This window comes from Sapajus apella, unplaced genomic scaffold, assembly GCF_009761245.1.
Source record: "Sapajus apella isolate SASKATOON/1434 unplaced genomic scaffold, GSC_monkey_1.0 scaffold59, whole genome shotgun sequence".
Taxonomy (NCBI): Eukaryota; Metazoa; Chordata; class Mammalia; order Primates; family Cebidae; genus Sapajus; species Sapajus apella.
Window position 1 is genome coordinate 6,284,146 of NW_022436999.1, and position 27,419 is coordinate 6,311,564.

Consider the following 27,419-nt stretch of genomic DNA (forward strand, 5'->3'; position numbering starts at 1 on the left):
GCAGAATGAAATCTTTAGCATTCTTCATAGTACTTGAAAAACAAAGGCTTGTTAGGGAAGTAAGTCTTACCAAAGTATAGTGCCTATTTCCCGTCAAAGTATTTGTTAGTTTTTGAGGCTATATTGTTTAGGCTAGAGATAAGAGAGCTGGGCTGCAGCCTGTGAATATCAGAGGTAAACCTATTGCCTTTCACAATTGAGGGGATGGAAAACCCACCATGATCTTAGCCCAACTGTAATCCAGTTCAATTCCTGACAGTACTGTAGTAATTGGTTTCTCATACTTTCTGCCTATAGTAGAAAGAGGAATGAAGTAATTTATGGCCAATATGAGTCTTTTACATATAACAAATTCATTAAAAAGTACTTGATTTGCCAGAAATTAGGAGGAAAAAACAGATCAAAAAACCCCCAAAAGAGATGCACTGAAAGTTTACAGCAAAGAACTTTCTTTTTTTTTTTTTTTGAGACAGGGTATTGCGCTGTCACCCAAGCTGGAGGGCAGTGGTGCATCTCGACTCACTACAACCTCTGCCTCCCAGGTTCAAGCAACTCTCCTGCCTCAGCCTCCCGAGTAGCTGGGATTACAGGTGCACACCACCATGCTCAACTAATTTTTTATGTTTTTAGTAGAGACAGTGTTTCATCATGTTGGCCCGGCTGGCTTAAATTCCTGGCCTTGTGATCTGCCCACCTTGGCTTCCCAAAGTGCTGGGATTACAGGCTTGAGCCACCATGCCCGGCCTAGCCAAGAACTTTCAAGTAAACTATGATTAATATGTTCAAGAAAATAGAAGAAAAATAAACAAAAATGGATGAAATGGTACAGAAAATAACCAGAGGATTTGAATCTAAAAAAGTTTAATGGACATACTAGAAGGGAAATTACAAGGTTCATCAGAGTTAAATAATGCAAACATAAGTAAAAAGGAAAAAACACTACAGAACACAGAAATACTAAACTCAAAGACAGATCAACAACAATGAAAAAAACTCCACAAACGGATCCAGAGAATGTAAACAAAAGAAAAGAGGAAAAATATAAAAATCCACAAAACGTGGGACACGCTCAAAAGTATAGTACAATTGGATTCCAGAAAAAGAAGACAAAATAGGAAGAAGCAACAGCCAAAAATGATGTTGAAAAATTTCCTCAAATTTATGAAAGATATAAATAAAAAGGCAATCACTGAAGAGAAAGGTGGAGATGGTGGAACAGAAGGCTCCACTAATCACTGCCTCTGCCCCCATTGCAAGGACACCAATATAACAACTACTTACACACAAAAAAAGCATCTTCATAAAACCCAAAACTCAGGTGAGCACTCACAGTACCTGACTTTAACTTCATATTGCTGAAAGAGGCACTTAAGATACAGAAGAATTTTTGAATAGTCAACAGGATCCTTATCCTCGTAAAACCCAAAACTCAGGTGAGCACTCACAGTACCTGACTTTAACTTCATGTTGCTGAAAGAGGCACTGAAGACATAGGAAAAGTTGTGAATAGTCAGCAGGACCCTTATCCTATCCCGTGGCGGTGGAGGTATGGTACAGATAGTGTTTCCATGCTCTGGGGAGAAGGAGAGCAGGTAATTGTAATTGTGAGGCATTTTAACTCAGTGCTATTCTTGTTATAGCAGAAAGAAAAACCCAATAAAACTCAGCTGACCATCCCTAGCCATAGGGGAATTGCTGATTCCAGCAATCAGAACTTGAGTTTCTGCAAGCCTCACCACCTGACACTAAAGGGCCCTGGGACAGCAAATAAACTTGAAAGGCAGTTGAGGCCACAAGGACTCCAACAATTAGGTGAGTCCTAGGGCTGAACAGGGTCCTCTGACAGTGCACTGGGGATAGGGAAGGAAATGACCTACTGAGGGAGTACTGACATTGCCCCTCCTATAACCCCAGGCTGCGGGGCTTGTGGCTCCAAAAGAGACCCTTCCTTCCACTTGAAGAGAGGAGACCAAGAGTGGGGAAGACTCTTTCTTGCAGCTTGGATACCAGCTTAGCTAGAGCAGGATAGGGCACTCATCAGAGTTATGCAGTCCCCTTTCTAGGCCCTAGCTCCTGGACATTTTTAGATACACCCTGGGCCAGAAGGGAAACCATAGCCTTGTAGGGAAAGATCCAGTCCTGGCAAAGTGAACTAAAGAGCCCCTGGGTCCTGAATAATGAGCAGTGATACCCAGGTATCAAGGGCCTTGGGTGAGATGCTGAGACTTGTTGGCTTCAGGTGAGATTCAGCAAATTCTGTGGTGGCTATGTGAGACATCTTCTGCTTGAGAAAAGCAGAGGGAAAAGTGAAAGGGACTTTGTCTTGCACTTCAGGTATCATCTTGGCCACAGAATGTTAAGCATCAAGTGGGCTCTTGGGATTTCCAAGAATTGCCTCTTGGATGACATTCTGGGACCTGCCCTGGGCCAGAGGGGGCACCACTTCCCTGAAGGGCGAGTTTCAGAACAGGTGGCATTCACCACCGACTGAGAGAAGAGCCCTTGGGCCTTAAGGAAATATCTGAGGTAGAATGGCAGTACTCCCTGTAAGCCTGGGATGGTGGTGGCTGTGGGGTTAGACCTCTGCTTTTAAAATGTGGAGAGAAGATGAGAAGGACTATGTCATGTGGTTTGAGGGCAAGCTCAGCCATACTACAATAGAACACTAGGTAGACATCTAAGGATTTTCACTCTAGTCCCTGATTCCTGGATGACACCTATGGACTTGCCTAAGGCCTAGGGAAACTCGCTGCCCTGACAGGAAGAACAAGGCATTGCTGCCTTTGTAACTTGTTGACTGTAGAGCTGCAGGGTTTCGAGTGAGCACTGATGGTAGCCAGAAGTGGTTACAGCAGGACTTGAGCAAGACTTAATGCTCTGCTGGCTTCAGGCCTAATCCATTGCAGTCCTAGAGGTGGTGACCACATGGGTGCTTATGTTACTCTACCACCAGCTCCAGGTAGCTCAAAGAAGAGGGGGGGGGAGAGAGAGAGAGAGAGAGAGAGAGAGAGAGAGAGAGACTGAGACTCCTTTTCCTTTGGAGAAAGAAAGGAATGGAAGACAACAATAGTCTCTGCATGATAATCCAGATAATTCTTTAGGATCTTGTATAAGATTATCAAAGTGGTACCTTTACAAGTTTGCACGAACCTCAGCGTTACTTGGCTTGGAGTGCCCCCTAAAGCTCACAACACCCATGTCCTTTCAAGTATTTGGAAAGCCTTCCCAAGAAGGATGAGTACAAACGAGCACAGACTGCAAAGACTACAATAAATATCTCAGTCTTTAATGCCCACAGATGAATATCTGCAAGTATCAAGACAACCCAGGAAAACATGATCTCACCACATGAACTAAATAAGGCATCAGGGTCCAAACCTGGAGAAACAGAGCTATGTGGCTACTCACACCGAGAATACAAAAGAGCTGTGATGAAGAAACTCAGTGAAATTTAAGGTAACACAGAGAAGAAATTCAGACTTCTATCAGATAAATTTAACAAAGAGAGTTAAGTAACAAAAAAAGAATCAACAAGAAATTATAAAGCTTAAAAATGTAATTGGCATACTCAAGGGTGCATCAAAGTCCTATAACAGAAGAACTGATTAAGCAGAAGAAATAATTAATGAGCTTGAATACAGGCTATTTGAAACTACACAGATGAGACATAAGAAAAATGAATAAAAAACATGCCTCTAGGATCAAGAGACTAGGTCTCAAAAAGGCAAATTGAAGAGTTATAGGCCTTAAAAAGAGAGACAGAGAAAAAGATATGGGTAGAATGTTTATTCAAAGGGATAGTAACAGAGAACTTCCCAAACCTAGAGAAAGATACCAATATCCATTGTAGAAGAATGATATAAAACACCAAGCAGATTTAACCCAAAGATTACTTAATACCTCAAGGTATTTAGTATTTAAACTCCCAAAGATCAAGGATAAAGAAAGGATCCTAAAAGCAGCATGAGAAAAGAAACAAATAACACACAATACAGCTCTTATACTTTTGGCAGCAGATTTTTCACTGGAAACTTTATAGGCCAAGAGAGAGTGGCATGACATATTTACAGTGTGAAAGAAATATGTTTTACCCTAGAAGAGTATATTTTTCAAACATGAACAAGAAATAAAGACTTTCCAAACAAAAGCTGAGGGATGTTATCAACACCAGATCTGTCCTACAATAAATGCTAAAGGGAGTAATTCAATCAGAAAAAAAGCAGTAAGTAATCACCTGAAGGTATAAAACACACTAGTAAGCACACAGAAAAATATAGAATATTACAATACTGTAACCTTGGTATGTAGACTATTCTAATCTTAAGTAGGAAGAATAAATAATAAACCAAATAGAAATACTTTTGAAGACATGGTCCATACAATAAAATATAAATAAAAAATAAAAAAGTTAAAAAGTGGAGAGATAATGTTAAAGTGTAGACTATTATCAGTTTGTGGCTTGCTTGTTTGTTTATGCAAAAAGTGTTAAGTTGTTATTAGGTTAAAATAATATGTTATAAGATAGTATTTGCAAGCCTCATGGTAACATCAAATCAAAAAACATAAAATAGAGACAAAAAAATAAAAAGCAAGAAACTAAATCATATCACCAGAGAAAAATCACCTTCACTAAAGAAAGACAGGAAGAAAAGAAAGAAGAAAGAAAAGACCACAAAACAACCAGAGAACAAACAATAAAATGGCAGGAGTAAAATCCTTACTTATCAAAAATAAGTTTGAATGTAAATAGACCAAATGCTTCCATTAAAAAACATAGACTGGCAGAATGGATGAAAAAACAACCCATTGGTCAAAAACCCATTGATCTGTTGCCTACAAGAAGCACACTTCACCTACAAAGACACCATAGACTGTAAATAAATAAAAAAAGATATTCCATGACGATTAAAGCAGAAAAAGAGCAGGAGTTGCTATACTTGCAGAAGACAAAATAGATTTCAAGACCAAGACTATCAGAAGAGACTAAGAAGGTCACTATATAATGACAAACAAGTCAGTTCAGCAAGAGGACATAAAATTTTTAAACATGCATGCAGCCAATACTGAAGGGCTCAGACAGATTATGCGAATATTACCACAGCTAAAGAGAGACCCCAACACAATAGTGGCTGGAGACTTCAATTCCCACTTAAAGCATTAGAAAATCTTCCAGAAAGAAAATCAACAAGGAAACATCAGATTTAGTCTGCAGTATAGACACAATGGATCTAATAGATATTTACAAATCATTTCAGCAAATGGCTGAAGAGTACACGTTCTTCTCAACACAGGGAACATTCTCAAAGACAGACCATGTTAGTTCACCAAACATGTATTAAAACATTTTAAAAATTGAAATAATATCAAGAATCTTCTCTGACCACAATGAAAATAAAACTAGAAATCAATAACAAGACAAATTTTGGAAACTATATAAATATACAGAAATTAAACAATATGCTCCTGAATAATTAGTGGGTCAATGAAATTAAAAAGAAAATTGAAAAATTTCTTGAAACAAATGATAATAGAAACAAAACATAGCAAAACCTATAGGATACAGCAAAAGCAGTATTAAGAGGAAGTTTATAGTCATAAGGGCCAACATCAAAAAAAAAAACAAAAAAAGAAAAACTTCAAGTACACAATCTAATAATGCATCTTAAAGAACTACAAAATCAAGGGAAAATCAAACCCAAAAGTAGTAGCAGAAAAGAAAGATCAGAGAAGAAATAAATAAAATTGGAATGAAGAAAAAAATACCAAAGATCAATGAAACAAACATTTTTTTTAAGTTAAATAAGATTGACAAACCTTTAGCCAGATTAACTAGAAAAAAAGGGAGAATATCCAAATAAATACAATTTTTTTTAAAAAGGTGACATTATAATTGATACTGCAGAAATTCAAAGGATCATTGGTGGCTACTATTTGCAACTATATACCAATAAATTGGAAAATTTAGAAGACATGAACAAATTCCTAGTTATGTACAACCTAGTAAGACTGAACCATGAAAAAATGCAAAACCTGAATAGAGCAATTACAAGTAATGGGATTGAAGCTGTAATAAAATATCTCCCAGTAAAGAGAAGTCCAGAACCCAATGGCTTCCTTTCTTTCTACCAAACATTTTAAGAAGAATTAATACCAATTCTATTCCAACTATTCTGAAAAACACAGAAGAAGGGAATACTTCCAAGCTCATTGTATAAGGCTAACATTACCCTGATACTAAAACCAAAGACACACAAAAAAATAAAACTACAGGCCAATATCTCATAAATATTGATGCAAAACTCCTCAATGAAATACTATCAAAATTAATTCAGCAATACATTAGAAAAGTCATTCCATCAATGTTCATCATGGATATTGGCTTGAAATTTTCTTCTTTAGTTGTGTCTCTGTGAGGTTTTGGTATAAGAATGATGTCAGTCTCATAAAATGAGTTAGGGAGGATTCCCTTTTTTTGGATTGTTTGGAATAGTTTCAGAAGTAACGATAATAGCTCCTCTTTGTACCTCTGGTAGAATTTGGCTGTGAACCCATCTGGTCCTGGACTTTTTTTTGGGTTGGTAGGCTATTAATTGCTGCCTCAATTTCAGACCTTGTTATTGGTCTATTCAGGGATTCTACTTCTTCCTGGTTTAGTCTTGGGAGGGTATAAGTGTCCAGGAATTTATCCATTTCTTCTAGATTTACTAGTTTATTTGTAGAGAGGTGTTTGTAGTAATCTCTGATGGTAATCTGTATTTCTGTGGGATTGATGTCAATATCCTCTTTATCATTTTTATTGCATTTATTTGATTTTTCTCTTTCTTCTTTATTAGTCTAGCTAGCAATCTATTTTGTTGATCTTTTCAAAAAAAAATTGCTCCTGAATTTATTGATTTTTTTAGAAGAGTTTTTGTGTCTCTATCTCCTTCAGTTCTGCTCTTAGTTATTTCTTGTCTTCTGCTAGCTTCTGAGTTTGTTTGATCTTGCTCCTCTAGTTCTTTTAATCGTGACATTGATTTTAGATCTTTCCTCCTTTCTCTTGTGGGCATTTAGTGCTACAATTTTCCCTCTAGACACTGCTTTCAGTGTGTCCCAGGGATTCTGGTACGTTGTGCCTTCGTTCTCATTGGTTTCAAAGAACATCTTTATTTCTGCCTTCATTTCATAACTTATCCAGTAGTTATTCAGGAACAGGTTGCTCAGTTTCCATGAAGTATGTGGTTCTGAATGAGTTCCTTAATCCTGAGTTCTAACTTGATTGCACTGTGGTCTGAGAGACTGTTTGTTATGATTTCCATTCTTTTGTATTTGCTGAGGAGTGTTTTACTTCCAATTATGTGGTCAATTTTAGAATAAGTGTGATGTGGTGCTAAGAAGAATGTATATTCTGTGGATTTAGGGTGGAGAGTTCTGTAGATGTCTATTAGGTTTGCTTGGTCCAGATCTGAGTTCAAGTCCTGAATATCCTTGTTAATTTTCTGTTGCATTGACAATTGGGTGTTAAAGTCTCCAACTATTATCGTGTGGGAGTCTAATTTTCTTTATAGGTCATTAAGAACTTGCTTTATGTATCTGGGTGCTCCTGTATTGGTTGCATATATGTTTAGGACAGTTGGCTCTTCTTGTTGCATTGATCCCTTTACCATTATGTAATGCCCTTCTTTGTCTCTTTGGATCTTTGTGATTTAAAGTCTGTTTTATTAGAGACTAGGATTGCAACCCCTGTTTTTTTTTTTTTTTTGGCTTTCCATTTGCTTCATAAATCTTCCTCCATCCCTTTACTTTGGGCCTATGTGTGTCTTTGCACATGAGATTGGTCTCCTGAATACAGCATACTGATGGGTTTCGACATTTTATCCAATTTGCCAGTCTGTGTCTTTTGATTGGGGCATTTAGTCCATTTACATTTGAGATTAATATTGTTCTATGTGAATTTGATCCTGCCATTTTGATGCTAGCTGGATGTTTTGCCCATTAGTTGACACATTTTCTTCATTGTTTCGATGATCTTTACCATTTGGTACGTTTTTGGAGTGGCTGGTACTGGTTGTTCCTTTCTATGTTTAGTGTTTCTTTCAGGAGCTCTTGTAAGGTGGGCCTGGTGGTGATGAAATCTCTCAGCAATTGCTTGTTAGTAAAGGATTTTATTTCACCTTTGCTTATGAAGCTTAGTTTGGCTGGATATGAAATTCTAGGTTGAAAGTTTTCTTTAAGAATGTTGAATATTGGCCCCCACTCTCTTCTGGCTTGTAGGGTTTCTGCTGAGAATTCCACTGTGAGTCTGATAGGCTTCCCTTTGTAGGTAACCTGACCTTTCTCTCTGGCTGCCCTTAGCATTTTTTCCTTCATTTCAACCCTGGTGAATCCGACGATTAGGTACCTTGAGATTGCTCTTCTTGAGGAATATCTTTGTGGTGTTCTTTGTATTTCCTGGACTTGAATACTGGCCTGCCTTGCTAGATTGGGGAAGTTCTCCTGGATAATATCCTGAAGTGTGTTTTCCAGCTTGGATTCATTCTCTCTGTAACATTCAGGTATACCTATCAAATGTAGATTAGGTCTTTTCACATAATCCCATATTTCTTGGAGGCTTTGTTCATTTCTTATCACTCTTTTTCTCTATCCTTGCCTTCTTGTTTCATTTTATTGAGCTGATCTTCAATCTCTGATAACCTTTCTTCTGCTTGATCAATTCAGGTGTAGATGGGTCTTTATCCAATTTGCCTGTCTTTGTCTTTTGATTGGGGCATTTGGCCCATTTACATTTAAGGTTAATATTGTTATGTGTGAGTTTGATCCTGCTATTTTGATGCTAGCTGTTTTTCCCATTAGTTGATGCAGTTTCTTCATAGTGTCGATGGTCTTTACAATTTGGTATGTTTTTGCAGTGGCTGGTACTGGTTCTTCCTTTCTATGTTTAGTGCTTCCTTTAGAAGCTCTTATAAGGGAGGCCTTGTGGTGATTAAATCTCTTGGCCGTTGCTTGTCTATAGAGGATTTTATTTCTCCTTCACTTATGAAGCTTAGTTTGGCTGTGTATGAAATTCTGGGTTGAAAATTCTTTTCTTTAAGGATATTGAATATTGGCCCCCACTCTCTTCTGTCTTGTAGGGTTTCTGCCAAGAGATCTGCTGTGAGTCTGATGGGCTTTCCTTTGTTGGTAACCCAACCTTTCTCTCTGGCTGGCCTTAACATTTTTTCCTTCATTTCAACCCTGGTGGAAATTATGTGTCTTGGGGTTGCTATTCTCAAGGATTATCTGTCTGGTGTTCTCTATATTTCCTGAATTTGAATGTTGGCCTACCTTGCTAGGTTGAAGAAGTTCTCCTGGATAATATCCTGAAAAAGAAACCAACTTGGTTTCTTTCTCCCTGTCACTTTCAGGTACATCAATCAAACATAAATTTGGTCTTTTCACATAATCCCGTATTTCTTGGAGGCTTTGTTCATTTCTTTTCCCTCTTTTTTCTCTAATATTGTCTTCTCACTTTATTTCATTGAGTTGATCTTCAATCTCTGATATTAGGAGAAATACCTAATGTAGATGATGGGGTGATGGATGCAGCAAACCACCATAACATATGTATACCTATGTAACAAACTTGCACGTTCTACACAGGTACCCCAGAACTTAAAGTATAATAATTTAAAAAAAAAAAAAACCCTTCAATGGCTAGGCTGGGTGCAGTGGCTCATACCTATAATCCCAGCACTTTGGGAGGTGGAGGTGACTGGGTTGGCTGAGGTCAGGAGTTTGAGACCAGTCTGGCCAACATGGTGAAACTCTATCTCTACAAAAAATACAAAAAAAAAAAAAAAAAAAAAAAAAAATTAGCTGGGTGTGGTGTTGTGCACCTGTAATCCTCACTACTCAGGAAGACGAGGCAGGAGAACTGCTTAAAGCAGGGAGGTGGAAGTTGCAGTGAGCTGAGATAGCGCTACTGCACTCCAGCCTGGGTGAAAGAGTAAGACTCTGTCTCTAAAAAAATAAAATAAAATAAAAATCCTTCAATGGCTAATCAGAGCTTTCAGAATAAAAACTAAAAAAAAAAAAAAAAAAAAGAAAGATCATTCATCATGCCGAAGTGGGATCTATCCCTGGGATTCAAGGATTAACATACACAAATCAATCACTGTAATACATCCTATCAACAGAACGAAGGGGAAAAAAATCATATGATAATTTCAAAGCATTTGATAAAATCCAACATCACTTTGGCTAAAAGCCATTAAAAAACTGGGGATAGACTAAATATAACTGAGTTGAAATACAGAAACCATATATGACAGATCCACAGCAAATGTCATAATTAATGGGGAAAAACGGAAAGCTCTTCCTCTGAGATCTGGAAAAAGGCCAGTATGACCACTGTAATCAGTGTTACTCAACATAGTATTGGATGATCTAGATACAACAATCAGACAGGCGAAAGATAAAAAGAAAATCCAAACTGAAAGGGAAGTAGTAAAATTATCCTTATTTGCATATGATATGATATTATATCTGGAAAAGTGTAAAGACTACCCAAGAAAACTATTAGCACTGATAAATTTAGAAAGGTACAGGATACAAAATCAACATGCAAAAATCAGTACAATTTTTATTTGCCAACAGTGAACAATCAGAAAAAGAAAGAAAATATAATACCATTTGCGACAGCCACACATAAAAGTAAATATCTAGGAATTAATTTAACCAAAGAGCAAAAGATCTTAATAAAAGATTAGTGAAAACTATAATACACTAATAAAAGAAACTAAAGAGATCAAAAAATAAAAAGAGATTCTATGTACATGGATTAGAAGAATAAATATTGTTAAAATGTTCATAGTACCCAAAGCAATTTATAGATTCAATACAATCCCTATCAAAATACTAATGGCACTCTACACAGAAATGGAAAAAATTATCCTAAAATTTATATGGAGCCACAAAAGACCCAGAATAAGAAAAAAGCAAAACTGGAAGGAATCATATTACCTGACCTTAAATTATATTACAAAGCTATAATAACCAAGACATCACAGTACTGGCATAAAAACAATCACATAGACTAATGGAACAGAATAGAGATCCCAGAAACAAATCCACATACCTACAGTGAACTCTTTTTCAACAATGAGGTCAAGAACATATACTGGGAAAAAGTCTCTCTTCAATATATGGTGCTGATAAAACTAAATATCCATATGCTAAAAAATGAAACTAGATCCCTATCTCTCACCATATAAAAAACAAAAATGCATTAAAAAATTAAATGCAAGACCTCAAACTATGAAACTACAAGGAAACACTGGGGAAACTCTCCAGGACATTGATCTGGGCAATAATTTCTTGAGTAACACTTCACAAGCATAGGTAACCAAAGCAAAAATGGACAAATAGAAGCATATCACATTAAAAGTCTTTTGCACAGCAAAGATGAATCAACAGAGTGAAGAAATAACCCACAGAATGGGAGAAAATATTTGCAGGCTGCCCATCTGACAAGGAATTAATGACCAGAATATTAAAGGAGCTCAAATAACTTTATAGGAAAAAAAAATCTAATAATCCAATTTAAAAATAGGTGAAAGATTTCAATTTGCATTTCCTACAATTCCTAGGTATTTACTTTTATGTGTGGCTATTGCCAATGGGATTATATTTTATTTCTTTTTCAGATTGTTCACTGTGGGCAAATAAAAATGGTACTGATTTTTGTATGTTGATTTTGTATCCTGTAAGAAATGCAAAAGATTTGCATTTCTAAAAAAAGACATGCGAATGGCAAGTAGGCATATGAAAAGGTGCTCAACATAATTAACCATCAGATAAATGAAAATCAAAACTACAATGTCATCTCATCCCATGTAAAATGGCTTTTATCCAAAGGACAGGTAATAACAACTGTAGTGAGGATGTGAAGAAAATGGAACACTGTATACTGCTAAGGCTGGAAAATCACTTCAACTAGGGAGCTGGAGGTTGCTGTGAGCTGAAATCATGCCACTGCACTGCACTCCAGCCTAGGCAACAGAGAGAGACTCTGTCTTAAAACAAACAAAAAACCCATTGAGTCATAAAATTAAATAATTATCTTGAATTTGAATTTATTGAAAGATTTGAATTTACTGAACTTGATATTGAAAAGTTTAATCAAATCAAGCTTAATGATTTGTTGTGATCTTTACATGTTATTGTTAACAACTTAACCAGTATTGTCTATCCTTCACTATTACTATCCAATTATTAAATCTTACTCATAAAACAAATAGTATATTCAGTTCTCAATAGATGATAAATTGCTTTTGAAAAAGAACACTATATTATGTTAGAAGATTAATATTCCATAAGACTTAGTAAAACATTAGAGATAGAAGAATGTAGAAATGCTCTGATTTTTAAAGAGTAAGTCGTTTTTTCATCATTTTAATGTAAATTTTTAATTAAAATTGGTATATTGTATTTTCAAAGGAACCCAGAAAAATATCTACTAAAAGACTGATATTTAAAATTGGTGAAGGCTTATAGGGAAAAGAAATTGCAACAAGGTAAAAAGATAATCCGTTATGCATACCAATGCTTATATACAGTGTTTTCTTATGTAGATTTTTAATGAACAGCACAGGAAAGGGATCCTTTTTGATTCTTCTAATATTTTTCTCAGAAATGCATTGCAAATGGCAGACAAATCTGATGGTGATTATCTGACACATATAAATTTTTAATGCAACTATGATAACCAAGAATTAAATAATATTCTAACATACCCAAAGATTCAATGGCATTTGAAAAAGCAATTATTATATTTGTTGGCTGCATAAATGTCTTCTTTTGAAAAGTGCCTGTTCATATCCTTTGCCTACTTTTTGATGGGGTTTTTTGCTTATAAATTTGTTTAAGTTCTCTGTAGATTCTGGATATTTAGCCCTTTGTCAGATGGACAGCTTGCAAAATTTTTTCCCATTCTGTTGGTTGCCAGTTCACTCTAATGATTGTTTCTTTTCCTGTGCAGAAGCTCTGGAGTTTAATCAGATCCCATTTGTCTATTTTGGCTTTTGTTGCCATTGCTTTTGGTGTTTTAGTGCTTGCCTATGCCTATCTCCTGAGTGGTATTGCCTAAGTTTTCTTCTAGGGTTTTTATGGTGTTAGGTCTTTTGTTTAAATGTTTAATTCATCTGGAGTTAATTTTTGTATAAGGTGTAAAGAATCAGTCCAGTTTCAGCTTTCTACACATGGCTAGCCAGTTTTCCCAACGCCATTTATTAAACAGGGAACCCTTTCCCCATTGTTTGTTTTTGTCAGATTTGTCAAAGATCAGATGGTTGTAGATGTGTGGCATTACTTCCGAGGCCTCTGTTCTGTTCCAATGGTCTGGGTTTCTGTTTTGGTACCAGCACCATGCTGTTTGGATTACTGCTGTCTTATAGTATAGTTTGAAGTCAGATAGCATGATGCCTCCAGCTTTATCATCACTGGTCACTAGAGAAATGTAAATCAAAATCACATTGAGATACCATCTCATGACAGTTAGAATGGTGATCATTAAAAAATCGGTAGACAACAGATGCTGGAAAGGATATGGAAAAATAGGAATGCTTTTACACTGTTAGTGGGAGTGTAAATTAGTGCAACCATTGTTGAAGACAGTGTCATGGTTCCTGAAGGATCTAGAAATAGAAATACCATTTGACCCAGTAATCCCATTACTGGGTATATACCCAAAAGATTACAAATTGTTCTATTATGAAGACACCTGCACACCTATGTTCACTGCAGCACTGTTTACAATAGCAAATGGTTGGAACCAACCCACATGTCCATCAAGGATAGACTGGATAAAGAAAATGTGGCACATATATAGCACGGAATACTATGCAGCCATAAAAAAGGATGAATTCATGTCCTTTGCAGGGACATGGAGGAATCTAGAAACCATCATTCTCAGCAAACTGACACAAAAACAGAAAACCAGACACCTCATGTTCTCATTCATAAGTCGGTGTTAAACAATTAGAACACATCAACCACAGGGAGGGGAATATCACACACTGGGGTCTGTTGGGGGTTGGGGGACTAGGAGAGTGATAGCAGTGGGTGGCGAGGTTGGGGAAGGATGACATTAGGAGAAATATCTAATGTAGGTGAAGGGGTGATAGAGGCAGCAAACCACCATGGCATGTGTATACCTATGTAGCAATCCTGCAAGATCTGCACATGTACCCCAGAACTTAAAGTATAATTAAAAACACACACACACACAAAAAAAAAAAAAAAAAAAAAAAGAAAGAAAGAAAAAGCAATTCTTCCCCAACCCTTACCAAGATGCTAAGTCTTTGTGAAGGTGAAAAATGTCATACTATACCTTGATTTCTTCTATTTCGTCTGGTACTATCTTGTATGCTGATATAGTCCCACCCAACCTGAAATTAGAAGAAAATATTCTCAAAACCAACAATAGTGTTTAAAAAATATGGAAGATTTCTGCCATTACCATCAGAATGCTAACAATAATTCCTGGTATTCACCCCAACAAGCATGGAGGGAAAACAACCATTTTGTGCATATGTTTTCCATTTATTAGTTTAAAAGAGGTAGATAATGAATGACTACTGAAAATGTTAAGTTAGATTTTTAACCATAACTACACTCCTCTTATTGATGTCATTAATAAGCTGAAACCGTCACTTTTACCACTGTATTCTGTCACAGCTAACATGCATGAGGAACTGATGGCAAACATGATGTTTGCTTTTTTTAAAAAAAGAAATCATAGCTTTTACTTCTTATAGTAGTTTTAGGATTACAAAAAAAATGAGCAGAAATTAGAGCATTCACATATTCCCTCCCTTCCTTCCCCACAACCCTGTTTTCCTGATACTAACATCTTGCATTAGTGTGGTAATAACATTTGCAACAACTGTTGAACCAACATTGATTTTGCTTCTTTTTTAAAGTAATTTCAACAGGGAGTCAGAGAGATGTGTGTGCCCAGCACTGTCCAAGGGGAAGAGATGAGAATTTGGGAGTTACAGATAATTTAATCCTTAAAATGTTCTTTGTTTTGAGACAGTTGATGCCATTATATGTCATATTCACCTGTTTGGAATATTTATTAGAAAGCAACTAAGCTTTATATAAAATCATGGTTCAGGTATGTATCATGTATATTATCTGATTTAATCCTTGCAATTATCTCTATTATAAAAATTGGGAAATTGAGACATAGAGACATTCAGCAATTCTTAAGCAACTGAAACTAGCTAATGAATGAGTTGAGAGGTATGTAAGTGTAAAATACACACCAGATTTTGAATACTTAGTATTAAAAAAAGAACAATTTTAATGTATTGAGCACATGTTATAATAACATTTTAGATATTTTGGGTTAAATATATTATTAAAGTTAATTTCATCTGTTTATTTTTACTTTTTAAGATGTGGCTACTTAGAAACTTTAAAATTACATACAGGGTATTTGTGGGTCCCATTACATCTCTATCAGGTACTCTAGGCTATTAAACTCCAAATTACTTAACTGCTTTTGTTCCAATTCAATGCTTACAAAGGAACCTTGTGAATACTTATTTGAGCTTATAGGTATACCTCGGTAACAAAAAAAGGAGTATCATACATAAGAGACTTAAGTATTCTAGATCCTTTAGGATATCTCCTCTCCCAAATGTAAAATAATAAATACCATTCTGGTTTCTATTTAAAAAAAAAACCAACCAAATGATTTTTATTAAACATGCATTAAGACGCTTTAATATTTATTACCACTTATTCTTACTAATGAAACTAGTGTTCAAATATTGATTTGAGAATTGTTTCTTATTGATTTATTTTATTTTTTCCCTGCTCCCCGAGAATTATTTCTTAGATTTAAAGTACCATGATTGAATGGTGGAAACAAATGAATTTTAACTTAATTCACTTTATATAAGGTATATCAGTGATGTAGTAAACAAGATCACTCTAAGATAGCTATATGATCAAGTGGCTAAAAAATAGAATAAACTTGGAAGGCTTCCATATTATGCTAAACATAGAAATGAGAAAGGAGATAAAAGTTGATATAAACACCAGAAAAAAAATCCCAGAAACTAGAAATAATCTAGAAAAAAACTAATAGAAACAATGGAGTCATCTATATTACTAAAAGCACCTGTTCACTAATAAATCTACTTCAGCCCATCATTTCTTTCTATTACCTGACTATAACCAAAATAATAACTTTACCAACTAGTAGTTTTGACCTCTGAACTGATTTCTGAAAATGACATTTCTGTTTTCATGACTTCATTAAACACAGATAGTTTAATATGCTATCAGTATTTCAGTTACTGCACTCAGGCCTAGATAATAACTCACTCCAAATTTCATGTTCTGTTACATTGCACTGTCCTTCTCATTGTTGAAAAAAGAATTCACTCTGGGGAAAAACAGAGTTCTATTTTACTATAGTCAATATGTAAAAATAGTATTACATTGGCAGTGATAGTGGTAGTAGTAGTTGAAATACTACTACAAGTAGTATATTTAGCACTTACTAAGTGCCAGGCATTATGTTATACTTTACATGTATTTTCTCATTTAATTCTTATAACCTATACAAATTATTATGAAAAATATCAGACAAGTAATTTTTCAAAAATCCCACAGTTAGGAGTGGCAGAGCTGGGCTTAAGAATGCAGTTCTACAAATTGACAAGAGGATTCTAAAATTAATATGGAAATTGAAGGGACAGAGAATAGTAAGACAAACTTCAAAAGAATAAAGTTGAAGGATTCTCACTTCCTGATTTAAAGTTACTACAAAGCTTATAGCAATCAAGACAATGTAGTACTCGCATTGGGTAGACATATAAAATAGAATACAACAAAGTCCAAATAAATTTCACATTCATAGATAACTACTTTGGCTTTCCTATTAATCTTATTATTGCAAACTACATTTAACAAACTTGCATTTTGACCATTTTAAAGTATGCAATTCAGTGGCATTAAATATATTCACAATATTGTGTATCGTTACTATTTCCAAAACATTTGCATCACTCAAAAGAGAAATTGTAAACATTAAGCAGTAATTCTCCATTTACCTCTCACCTCAGCTCCTGGTAACCTGTAATCTACTTTCTGCTTCTGTGAATATGGCTGTTCGAGAGATATCATGTAAGTGGAATCATACAATATTTGTCCTCTTGTGTCTGGCTTATATCAGTCAGCATTAAGTTTTCAAAATTCTTTCATGTTGTAACACACAGTGGAACTTTATTCCCTTTTATGGCTGAATAATACTTCATTACATATGCATACCACATTTTATTTATTTATTCATCTGTTGATAGATGTTCGAATTGTTTCCATCTTTTGGCTACTGTGAACAATGTTATGTTGAATTTAAGTGTCTGTTTGAGTCCCTCTTTTTAATTTTTTTAGGTATACACCTAGGAGGTAGCATTACTTGGTCATTCTATGCCTAGCTTTCTGAGTAACCACCAAGCTGTTTTTTACAGTGGCTGTATTATATATTCCCGTGAGCAATACATGAGGGTCCAATTTCTCCACATGCTTGCCAAAATTGTTATTTTCATTATTTTTTAATGGCCATCCTCGTGGGTGTGACGTAACCTCTCATTGTGGCTCGAATTTGCATTTCTCTACTGACTAGTGATGCTGGGGATCTTTTTATGTCTTATTGGTCATTTGTATATATTTGGAGAAATTCAAGTCCTCTGTGCATTTAAAATTAGGTGTTTTTTTTGTAGTTGTTGAGTTGTACAAGTTCTTTACATATTCTGGATTTTAAACCCTTATCAGATACATGGTTTTAAAATATTTTCCCATTCTATAGGTTGTCTTTTCACTTTCTTGATAATGTTGTTTGATGCACAAAACTTAAATTTTGATGAAGTCTAATTCATCTATTTTTTTCTTCTGTCGCTTATATTATTGGGGTCATATATAAAAATCCACTGCCAAACCCAAGGCAATGAATATTTATCCCTGTTTTCTTCAGAGCGTTATGGTTTTAGCTCTTGTATTTAGGTCACTAATCCATTTTGAGTTCATATTTCTATATGGTGTGAGGTATGGGTCATTTATTTTGCATGTGGGAAACTGGCTGATAAGGAAACTCCTTTCTCAAAGCCACTGTCACAGTTTTGACTTGGCACCCTTGTCAAAAATCAATTGGCCATAGATGTATGAGTTCATTTCTATATCTTCAGTTCTATTCCATTGGTCTACAGGTGTATTTTTTTGTTTTATGTTTTGTTTTTTGAGATGGAGTCTCACTCTGTCACCCAGACTAAAATGCAGTGGTGTGATCTTGGCTCACTGAAACCTCAGCCTCCTAGGTTGAAGTGATTCTCCTGCCTCAGCCTCCTGAGTAGCTGGGACTACAAGTGCACGACACCACTCCCAGCTATTTTTTTTTTTTTGTATTTTTAGTATAGACAGGGATTCACCATGTTACCCAGGATAGTCTCAATCTCTTGATCTTGTGATCTGCCCACCTTGGCCTTTCAAAGTGCTGGGATTACAGGTGTGAGCCACTGTGCCCAGCCTACAGGTATATTTTTATGCCAATACCACACTGTCTTGATTACTCTAAGCTTTGTAGTAAATTTTAAAGTTAGGAAGTGTGAGTCTTCCAATATTATTCTTTTTCAAGACTGTCTTGACTACCTGGGACCCTTGAAATGTCATAGAAATTTTAGGTTTGGCTTTTTTATTTCTGCAATAAAAAAAAAATGACCACTAGAATATTGATAGCAATTATATTGAATCTGTAGATAACTTTGGGTAGTACTGACATTTTAAAAAATATTAACTCTTTCATTACATAAACATGGGATGCTTTTCCACTTATTTAGGTCTTCTTTAATTTCCTTTGGCAGTATTTTATAATTTTCAATGTCTTTCACTTTTGACTGGAAAAGCAAGCATGTGTTTAGTGATTTCTAAATGAAGCCAAAATATTGATTTATACATTAAACTTTAATGAATTAGTCTTGCTTAGAACAGAATGTTCTAAAAAATCACTGTATTTCACGTAATTCCTGCGATTTATAAAAGTTATCAGAAATCATTTTAACTAAGATTAAGTAGTATTATTCCTATTTTATTTCCCCAGGAAGATCCTGTTGTCTGAATGATGCCAAAGTTTTCAATATCATTGGAAAGTCTCTATTAAATACAAAGTCGAAACTTCTAGCCTTACTTAACATGCGCATACCATCAATTAATTCTGTAAATGATTATTTGTAGTGCTTTCTACGCTTTAAGGTTCTATGGTAGAAGATAAAGCCGTAGCTTCCAGTTTTAATTTTAACAATCTAACATTGTTCTAAGAAATTGTATCTCCTACTAATGTAATTTATCACTGGTTTATTTTAAAATTTGCAATATTAAGAAAACAAATAGTAAAATTATAAAATCAAGAAACGGAGAATATCTAATTCAATGATATGTCTTTTACTGATTATTTTAATGATTCATTCAACAATTATTTCTTTCTCAGAGTACTTTTTGACTTATTAAAGGACTTATTGGGTGCTATAAAATCAACATGTATCTTAAATAAATGACATAAATTTTTTTGTAATGTCAATACAAAATAACACAATACAAAAACAAAAACAAAACCTCCCTTCAAAAAGAAATTATTGAGCATTGTTTAGGTCAAACCATAATCTGTCACACATAACATAAAATGTTAATATATGCATCAATCTTTCAAAATATGATTTCTTGGAGAAAAAGTCTATAAATCAACTGTTCTCTGAATTTTACTCACTTGGGAGAAGTTAAGCATTTATAGGTTTTAAACAGACACCAGGGACTATTTGAGGGTGGAGAGTGAGAATCAAAAAATTATGCTTATTACCTGGGTGACAAAATAATCTATACACCAAACCCTTGTGACATGTACCCATGTAACAAACCTGCAAATATACACCCCGAACTAAAATAATATAGGTTAATATCTCACAATTTCAGTAGCATTCAGAGAAAAGGCATATTTTAAAGCAAAGGTATCTGAGCAGAGCTAGAGTTAGAATTTTACAAATGACGGCTGGGAGCAGTGGCTCACGCCTGTAGTCCCAGCCCTTTGGGAGGCCAAGATGGGCAGATCACAAGGTCAAGAGATCAAGACCATCCTGGCCAACATGGTGAAACCCCATCTCTACTAAAAATACAAAAATTAGCTGGGTGCGGTGGCGAGCGCCTGTAGTCCAGCTACTCAGGAGGCTGAGGCAGAAGAATCATGTGAACCCAGGAGGCAGAGATTGTGGTGAGCCAAGATTGCACCATTGCACTCCACCCTGGTGACGAGACTCCATCTCAATAAAATAAAATAAAAGACAAGGACATTCGAAATTTTCATACAGTATTCTAAATAAAGTATACTTTTGTATCATTTCCAAATGTAGCTATATTTTTTAAATGTTTGAACAGAGAAAAAAATAGTTGAAAAGTGGATACATGTTAACAGTACAAAGGAAGAACCTCTGGTTTGCTCTATTTGAACAATAATATAATTATGGAAATCACATATAAAATCAAACAGGAATAAAAGTTAGGTTAGAGAAAAATTATGTTCAATCACTTTGAAAGTTCCCAACTGAGAATCACACACTGACTAAACTGATCGTTAAACAATGTAAGTGGAATATAAGACTTTTTGAGAGAAAAAAATATGCATAGGTGCAAAAATGTTAAATAAATTCGTATTATAAAAACGTCCAACCTCAGGAAGAAATGTGTTGGGAAGCACTACAAATTTAATAAATAAGGTAAAATATATGCATTATTGCTGACCATGTCTTACTAATGCTTTGGAATAAAAATAAAAGTTAATTTTTTTTTCTAATTGCATTCAAATTATTTTCTTCTCTGTGGTACAACACTTTGAGGAAATCACAATGACAAGATTACAGAAATTATTCCAAATAATGTCTATACTAAAACTGTGTAGATATGATGCTCAATAACTTTATGTCACTGGTCAAGATGGCAAAATATAAAGATTATCTAGGGCCCAATGACAATAATATGCTATATGTTTGACAATATTTAGAACTAACTTCAGGGCTCGGTTCACTGGCTCACGCCACTAATCCCACACTCTGGAAGCCAAGGCGAGAGGATCTCTTGAGGCCAGGAGTTTGAGACCAGCCTGTACAACATAGTGAGAGTCCACTTCTTAAAAAACAAAACAAAACAAAAACCTCTTACTTCAGTGATGTCTAATTTCTAAAGCAAAAGAGGGTCATGACCTAGGAAAGACATTATCAACAATTTCCCCAAATCAAAAATTCTAAGGTTTATTAGAAAGCAAGTCTATTATTGGCAGTGATTTATTTTCTTGTGTCTAATTTATTTTCTTGATACTCAACTATGCCCATTTTATCAGCCTTCAGCATGTAAAAAGCACACAAATGAACTTAACTACTTGCCACCTTTTTCCTCACATATTTTTCATGAGACAAGTCTGCCCCATTGCACTCCCCAAAGGAGGAGTAGCTCTGCTCTTTATAGGCCACTCAGTCTGCACAGCGGCAATCTTCTCTGGGGAGACCATTGAGACAAATGGCAGAGGAAGGAAATGGTCTGGATTAAACAACAATGAAGGAAGTAAAGGAATGAAGAAGGAAAGGGAAAAAATGTCCTGCGATTTCAAGGGTATGACATTAATTTTTCTAATGTGCTCATATATTAAATCATATCTAGAATAAACTGCAAGAAGTTTTTCAACATTGGGGCAAAAAGTATCTGTGTAATTGTAAACATACCAAAAGAGATTTTAAAGATCACATTTATTTGAAAGTACACATTATTGCTTTTTGTTAAAAAATTTATTTTCATTTTTGCATTACATCTGATTCTTTTAAAAATTATTTGATTCTTAAAAATATACATCAGAAATAACAGGGCTGAGGTGATAAAGTTCATTATTTTAAAGAAGAATATTAAATTGGTCATTATGATGGGAAAAAATCAATTCTCTCTAGGAAGAAATAGTGCTAAATGTGTACCTGTGAATTTGGCTATTATTCATTTGTTCATTATTCTAATACATCTTTGAAATAATCTGACATAAAGAAATGATGTTTCCAATCTCCCTGACTTCCTCTTTTGCCCTTCTCTCTGCTTTTAGAGGCTCAAGAGATTATATTGGGCTCAACCAAATAATGCAGGATAACCTCCCTATTTTAAGGTCATCCTCAATGTCTCTTTTGCTATATAACATAACTTATTCACAGGAGTAACAAAACCAGGTTAAAGCCATGAGTCCAAAATTCTGCCTACCACAAGGTCAAAGAGTAAAAGCAGGGCCGGCTATCTAAGTAATCAGATGGGACTGTGGCCCACCTGTAGTTAACTGTGGCTTCTCCCAGAATGTGAGTGTGGGGATGGAGAAAGTACATCAATTCAAGATATATTCTAGAGGTTAGAATTAACAGGAATTAACGATGGATGACATACACACTGAGAATTTAGACAAAAGAGGAGTCAAGGGTAAATACAGGTTTCTGGCTTGAGAGGGTAAGAGTAGAAAAGAAGCATATTTGAAGCAGGGTGACCACTTGTTCATATGCTTTAGCTTTTTTTGTTTTGTTTTTTTTCTAGAACGTAAACTCCCTAAGAATAGGATCCCAGTTTGATGAATTTTTTAATTCTATACAATGCCTAGGATAATGTCATACAGGTACTAAATACACGTCTGCTGAATGAGTAAAGTAGCAACCTCCAAATTGTGTTCTTTGAGATGTGAATAGATGCTCTCCCCTGCAATCCCAAAGTTATATATATACATATATATGTGTGTGTGTGTATATATGTGTGTATATATATGTGTGTGTGTGTGCGTATATATATACGTGTGTGTGTGTGTGTGTGTGTGTGTGTGTGTGTGTATATATATATATATATATATATGAAGCCAACATGTTAAATTCCTTTGTTGGAGCTAATCCTTATAATTTTATTAGCATATTAAAGTCCCTAGGAAGTTTTGCAATAAAGAAATCTAATTAACTTTGTCTAAACCAATGTTATAAAAATATATGTAAATCTAATTCATTTGGTACATATTAATTAAGCACTTACTATGAACCAGGCATTATTTTCACCACTGGGGATATGTTGGGAAATAAAACAGATGAAAATTCCTTTCTCATAGAATTTACATTTTGGTATGGAGGTAGAAGAGAGACAGGCAATAACCAAATAAATTATATAGCATGATAGGTGGTAATAAGTGTTATGGAGAAAATGAAACAAAGAAAAAGAATAGGACGTGTTGATGAATTGCAATTTTTAAATAAGATAGCTGAGGAAGACTATCAAGAAGATGACATTTAAGTTAGCACCTGAAAGAGGGAGAACTAGCTCCACATGATATCTGAAAGAATATTATTCCAAGTAGAATAAACAGCAAGTACAAAGGCCCTAAGGTATGAATGTGCCTGGTGAATATTGGAAACAATAAGATGGCCAAAGTGCCTAGAACTGAATCAAGAAGTGGGGGAGAAATCCAAGGAATAATATGATATGAGATCATATAGTTAGGCCATTATAATAGCCATGTTTATTTCCCTTAGTGATATGGGAAACCATTAGAGGATTTTGAGCAAATAGGATTTTATTTCTTTTTTTTTTTTTTTTTTTCTGTTTTAGAAGGCTAATTTTAGATGCTAGTTAAATAGACTGGGTGGGGTAGGGATTGGCAAGGGTAAAGCAGGACCACTAATTAAGAGATTATTGCAATGAACAATACAAGATATGATGGTGGCTTAAACTAGACTGATTAACAGTGGAGGTGGTGAAGAGTGGTCAGATTCTGGACATATTTTGAAGGTAGATTAATTCCAAAATTTGTAACCAGAGAAACTGGAAGGATACTGTTGCGATCAACTGGGAATGGAGAAGGCTATGAGTAGAGAAAGTTTAGGGGATGGGGAAGATAGACTTAGCTTCTTGACAAGCGTAGTTTTGGATTTCCATTATATATCCAAGGAGAGATACCAAGGCGGTAGTTGGATGTACAAATCTGGAGTTCAGAGGGACATTACTCTAGAGCTGCAATTTGGGAGTCATTAGTATACTGGTGATACTTAACGTAATGAGTTTGTATGAAATCACCAAGGGAATATAGGTAAAAAAAAATGTGGTCCAAGAAAAGAGGCCTAAGTTACTTGAATATTAAGAAGCACCTGAAAAAGAGACAAAGAAACAGCCAGTGAGATAGGAAGAATAGCAGGAGAATTATAGGAAAACAATGACCTTTACATTAAGTGAGGAAAGACCTGAAAGCCAAGGACAGGAGTGAGCAAGTATGTCAAATACTGCTTACAAGTCAACTAGTAACTCAAGAAGATGGTTTTGTTGGAATGGTAGGAATTAAACCCTGATTAGAGAGAGTACAAGAAAACATGGTCAACCCCCTAAACAAATGTCAAACCAGGAAATGATCATCAATAGCTGCTAATATCACGAAAATGGAGACAAACATATATGCCTCCAGATAGACCTATATACATCACCTATGAAATATTATTGCTTACAAACAAACAATAAATTAAAGAGAAATGGGATCAAGTGTGCAGGAAACAGAAACAGGGAGAGTACTGCATATCCTTGCAATCACCAGCTTCCAGAATGTGACTCTGCAGATAAAAAACAAAAAGGACCCGGTGTTTTCAACAAATAAGTTACCTGGAAAAAAAACAAAAATAAAAAGATGGAACTCACAGATCTAAAAATAATTAAAAAACATATCTAGTCAGCGAGGCACAGTGGCTCACACCTGCAATCCCAGCACTTTGGGAGGTTGAGGACGGTGGATCACGAGGTCAGGAGATCAAGACCATCCTGGTCAACATGGTGAAACCATATCTCTACTAAAGATACAAAAATTAGCTGGGCGTGGTGGTGCATGCCTGTAATCCCAGCTACATGGGAGGCTGAGGCAGGAGAATCGCTTGAACCAGGGAGTCGGAGGTTGCAGTGAGCCGAGATTGCACCACTGCAGTCCAGCCTGGCAACGGTGGAAGACTCCATCTAAAAAAAAAAAAGTATCTAGTCAAAACAATTTTGTTTAGATCCTGATTATAACAAATCAGTAGTCAAAATAAAAAAGGATTATGATAAAATTCAGGAAAATTAGAACATTAGTTGGGTATTTAATGATATTTTAAAACTGATAGTTTTTTATAGGTATGATAATGGTATTGTGGTTATATTTTAAAATTAAAGAGGTGTTATCTTTTCATATGAAAATATTTGTGGATAAAATACATGACAGGAATTTGTTTGAAAATAATACAGTAGTATATTTACAGAGTGAGAATAGAGATGAGACAAGTTTGGCCATGAATTGTTGAAACTATGTAACTAGCACATAGCAACTTTAATTAAACTATTTTTCCTACTTTTATATACGTTTGAAATTTTACATGGTAAGTTTTTAAAAGAAGATAAAAAGAATGGGAGGAGAGGAATTGTAGACAGAAGGTATAGACACTTTTTACACTACTCTATAAAGAGAAGTTTTACTATAAAGGGAAAAAGATAGGTGGGACAATAACTGGAAGGAGAAAGGAGGTCAGATACAGTTTTTAAAGGGTAGAACAATAAAATCATGTTTGTATGCTGATGAGAAAAATTAAGTAGAAAGAGAACATTAAAGATTCAGGAGCTAGAACAATTGCTGGACCTATGTCTCTGGGTAGATGAGAAGGTGTGGGATTATGTGCACAAATGGATGGCTTGACCTTTGTTAGAGGCCTCCATGGTTCTTCCATGCATATTCATCATTAGAAACATGACAGAGGGCAAAGCATTTGGACGGATGAAGGAAAGTAGGAAGATGTAGTGAAACACAGGGACGTACTATTTTGATAACTTTTCTCCATCACATGGAAAGCAAGGTGACTAGCTAAGAAGTAAGAATTGGGGAGAAGGTGTTGGAGGTTTAAGGAGACAGAGGCAGATATGACAGTCATGTAATATAATGGGAGAAAAAATGGACTATAGCAGGGACTGACAAAAATCTAGCCCTAGCAGAACTGTGACAGAGACCATATAGAGTACATCACAGTTTAAGATTTTTACCACTGGCCTTTTATAGAAAACATCTGCCAATCCCTGGACTAAAGAAATAAAATAAGCACTGCATTAAATGGACTAATAAAAGTTAGTGGTAACAAATTTAAGGATGAATCCGTCAGTATGGTTATATGGTTTTCTCCAGTTAAGTTCAGCTGCAAGAAGTAGGTCCAAAATAGACAGAGGCTTGGGATTTAACCAGTTTTATGAATTAGACAAGTGTATTAGTTTCCTATGGCTGCTGTAGTAAGTCCCTACAAATTTGGTGGCTCGAAACAATAAAAACTCATTCTCTTACTGTCCTGGGGCCAGAAGTCTACAATCAGTATCACAGATTTGAGATACTTGATTGTGGAAATCAAGGTGTCAGCAGGTCCACACTCCTTCTGGAGGCTCCAGTGGAGAATCTTCTCCTGGCCTATTGAAGCTTCTGGTGGCTGCCAGTATTCCTTGATTGTGGTCACATTACTCTAATCTCTGCTTTCCATTCCTATCACCTTTTCCTGTGTGTGTCCTCTTCTTTTCTGTCTATATGAAATCTTCCTCTGCTTCTCTCTTACAAGGACACTTGTGATTGCATTTCAGGCCAACCTTAATAATCCAGAATAGTATCTCGAGATCTTTAACCAAATCACATCTGTAAATATCTGTTTTCATTATATGGTAACATTAAAAGTTCTAAGGATTAGTATGTGTTATCTATGGGTGGCTACTATTCACCCAAGAAAAGACAGTACGACAAGAGAAGGACATGAAAATTAAAGGCATGTTTAACAGAGTATTAGACTGACTATATAATGTAAACTGGGCAAGAAGGGAAATGAAAGAAGGAGCCAATCAAAAAGAATTAGAGGTCCAAGGTGAACAAAGATTTATTGCAGTTGAGTTACTAAAGGGAGTTACGTAGAAAGAAGTGGCAACTGACGAGAGTGCTAACCGAAATGAAAATTATAGAGGAGTGATAATTATTAGTAATGAAAGGAGCTGAGGTGTGATCATTGGAGCTAGTGGCTTAGGAAGGATGAAGGACATCATTGGGTGAAAGGTGGTGAAAGAACTGAGAGGTCTGAGAATCCTTTTATTCATCCTATTTGAATCTGTCCAGTAGTCCCTTCTTATCTGTGGGGGATGTGTTCCAAGATCTCTACTGGATGCCTGAAACTGCAAATAGTACTTAACTCTCTACATACTGTTCTTTCCTACCCACATATCTATGATAAAGTTTAATTTTTAAATTACAAACAGTAATAGATTAACAAAAATAATAAATAGAACAAGTATAACAATATACTGTAATATAAGTTATATAAATG

At 35.3% G+C, this 27,419-nt stretch overlaps 1 protein-coding gene across 17 annotated transcripts in view; it reads right to left on the minus strand.

The window, feature by feature from the left end:
- Positions 1-27,419, minus strand: part of GPHN (gephyrin) — a 636,323-nt gene that overhangs the window by 366,556 nt on the left and 242,348 nt on the right. For 16 of the 17 annotated variants that reach the window (XM_032246071.1, XM_032246064.1, XM_032246067.1 and 13 more), the window contains one exon: positions 14,348-14,405. The exons of the other annotated variant lie outside the window; for it this stretch is intronic. In XM_032246071.1, the coding sequence (XP_032101962.1) occupies positions 14,348-14,405 (58 nt within the window). The remainder of the gene's footprint in view (positions 1-14,347; positions 14,406-27,419) is intronic. 17 annotated transcript variants of the gene reach the window in all.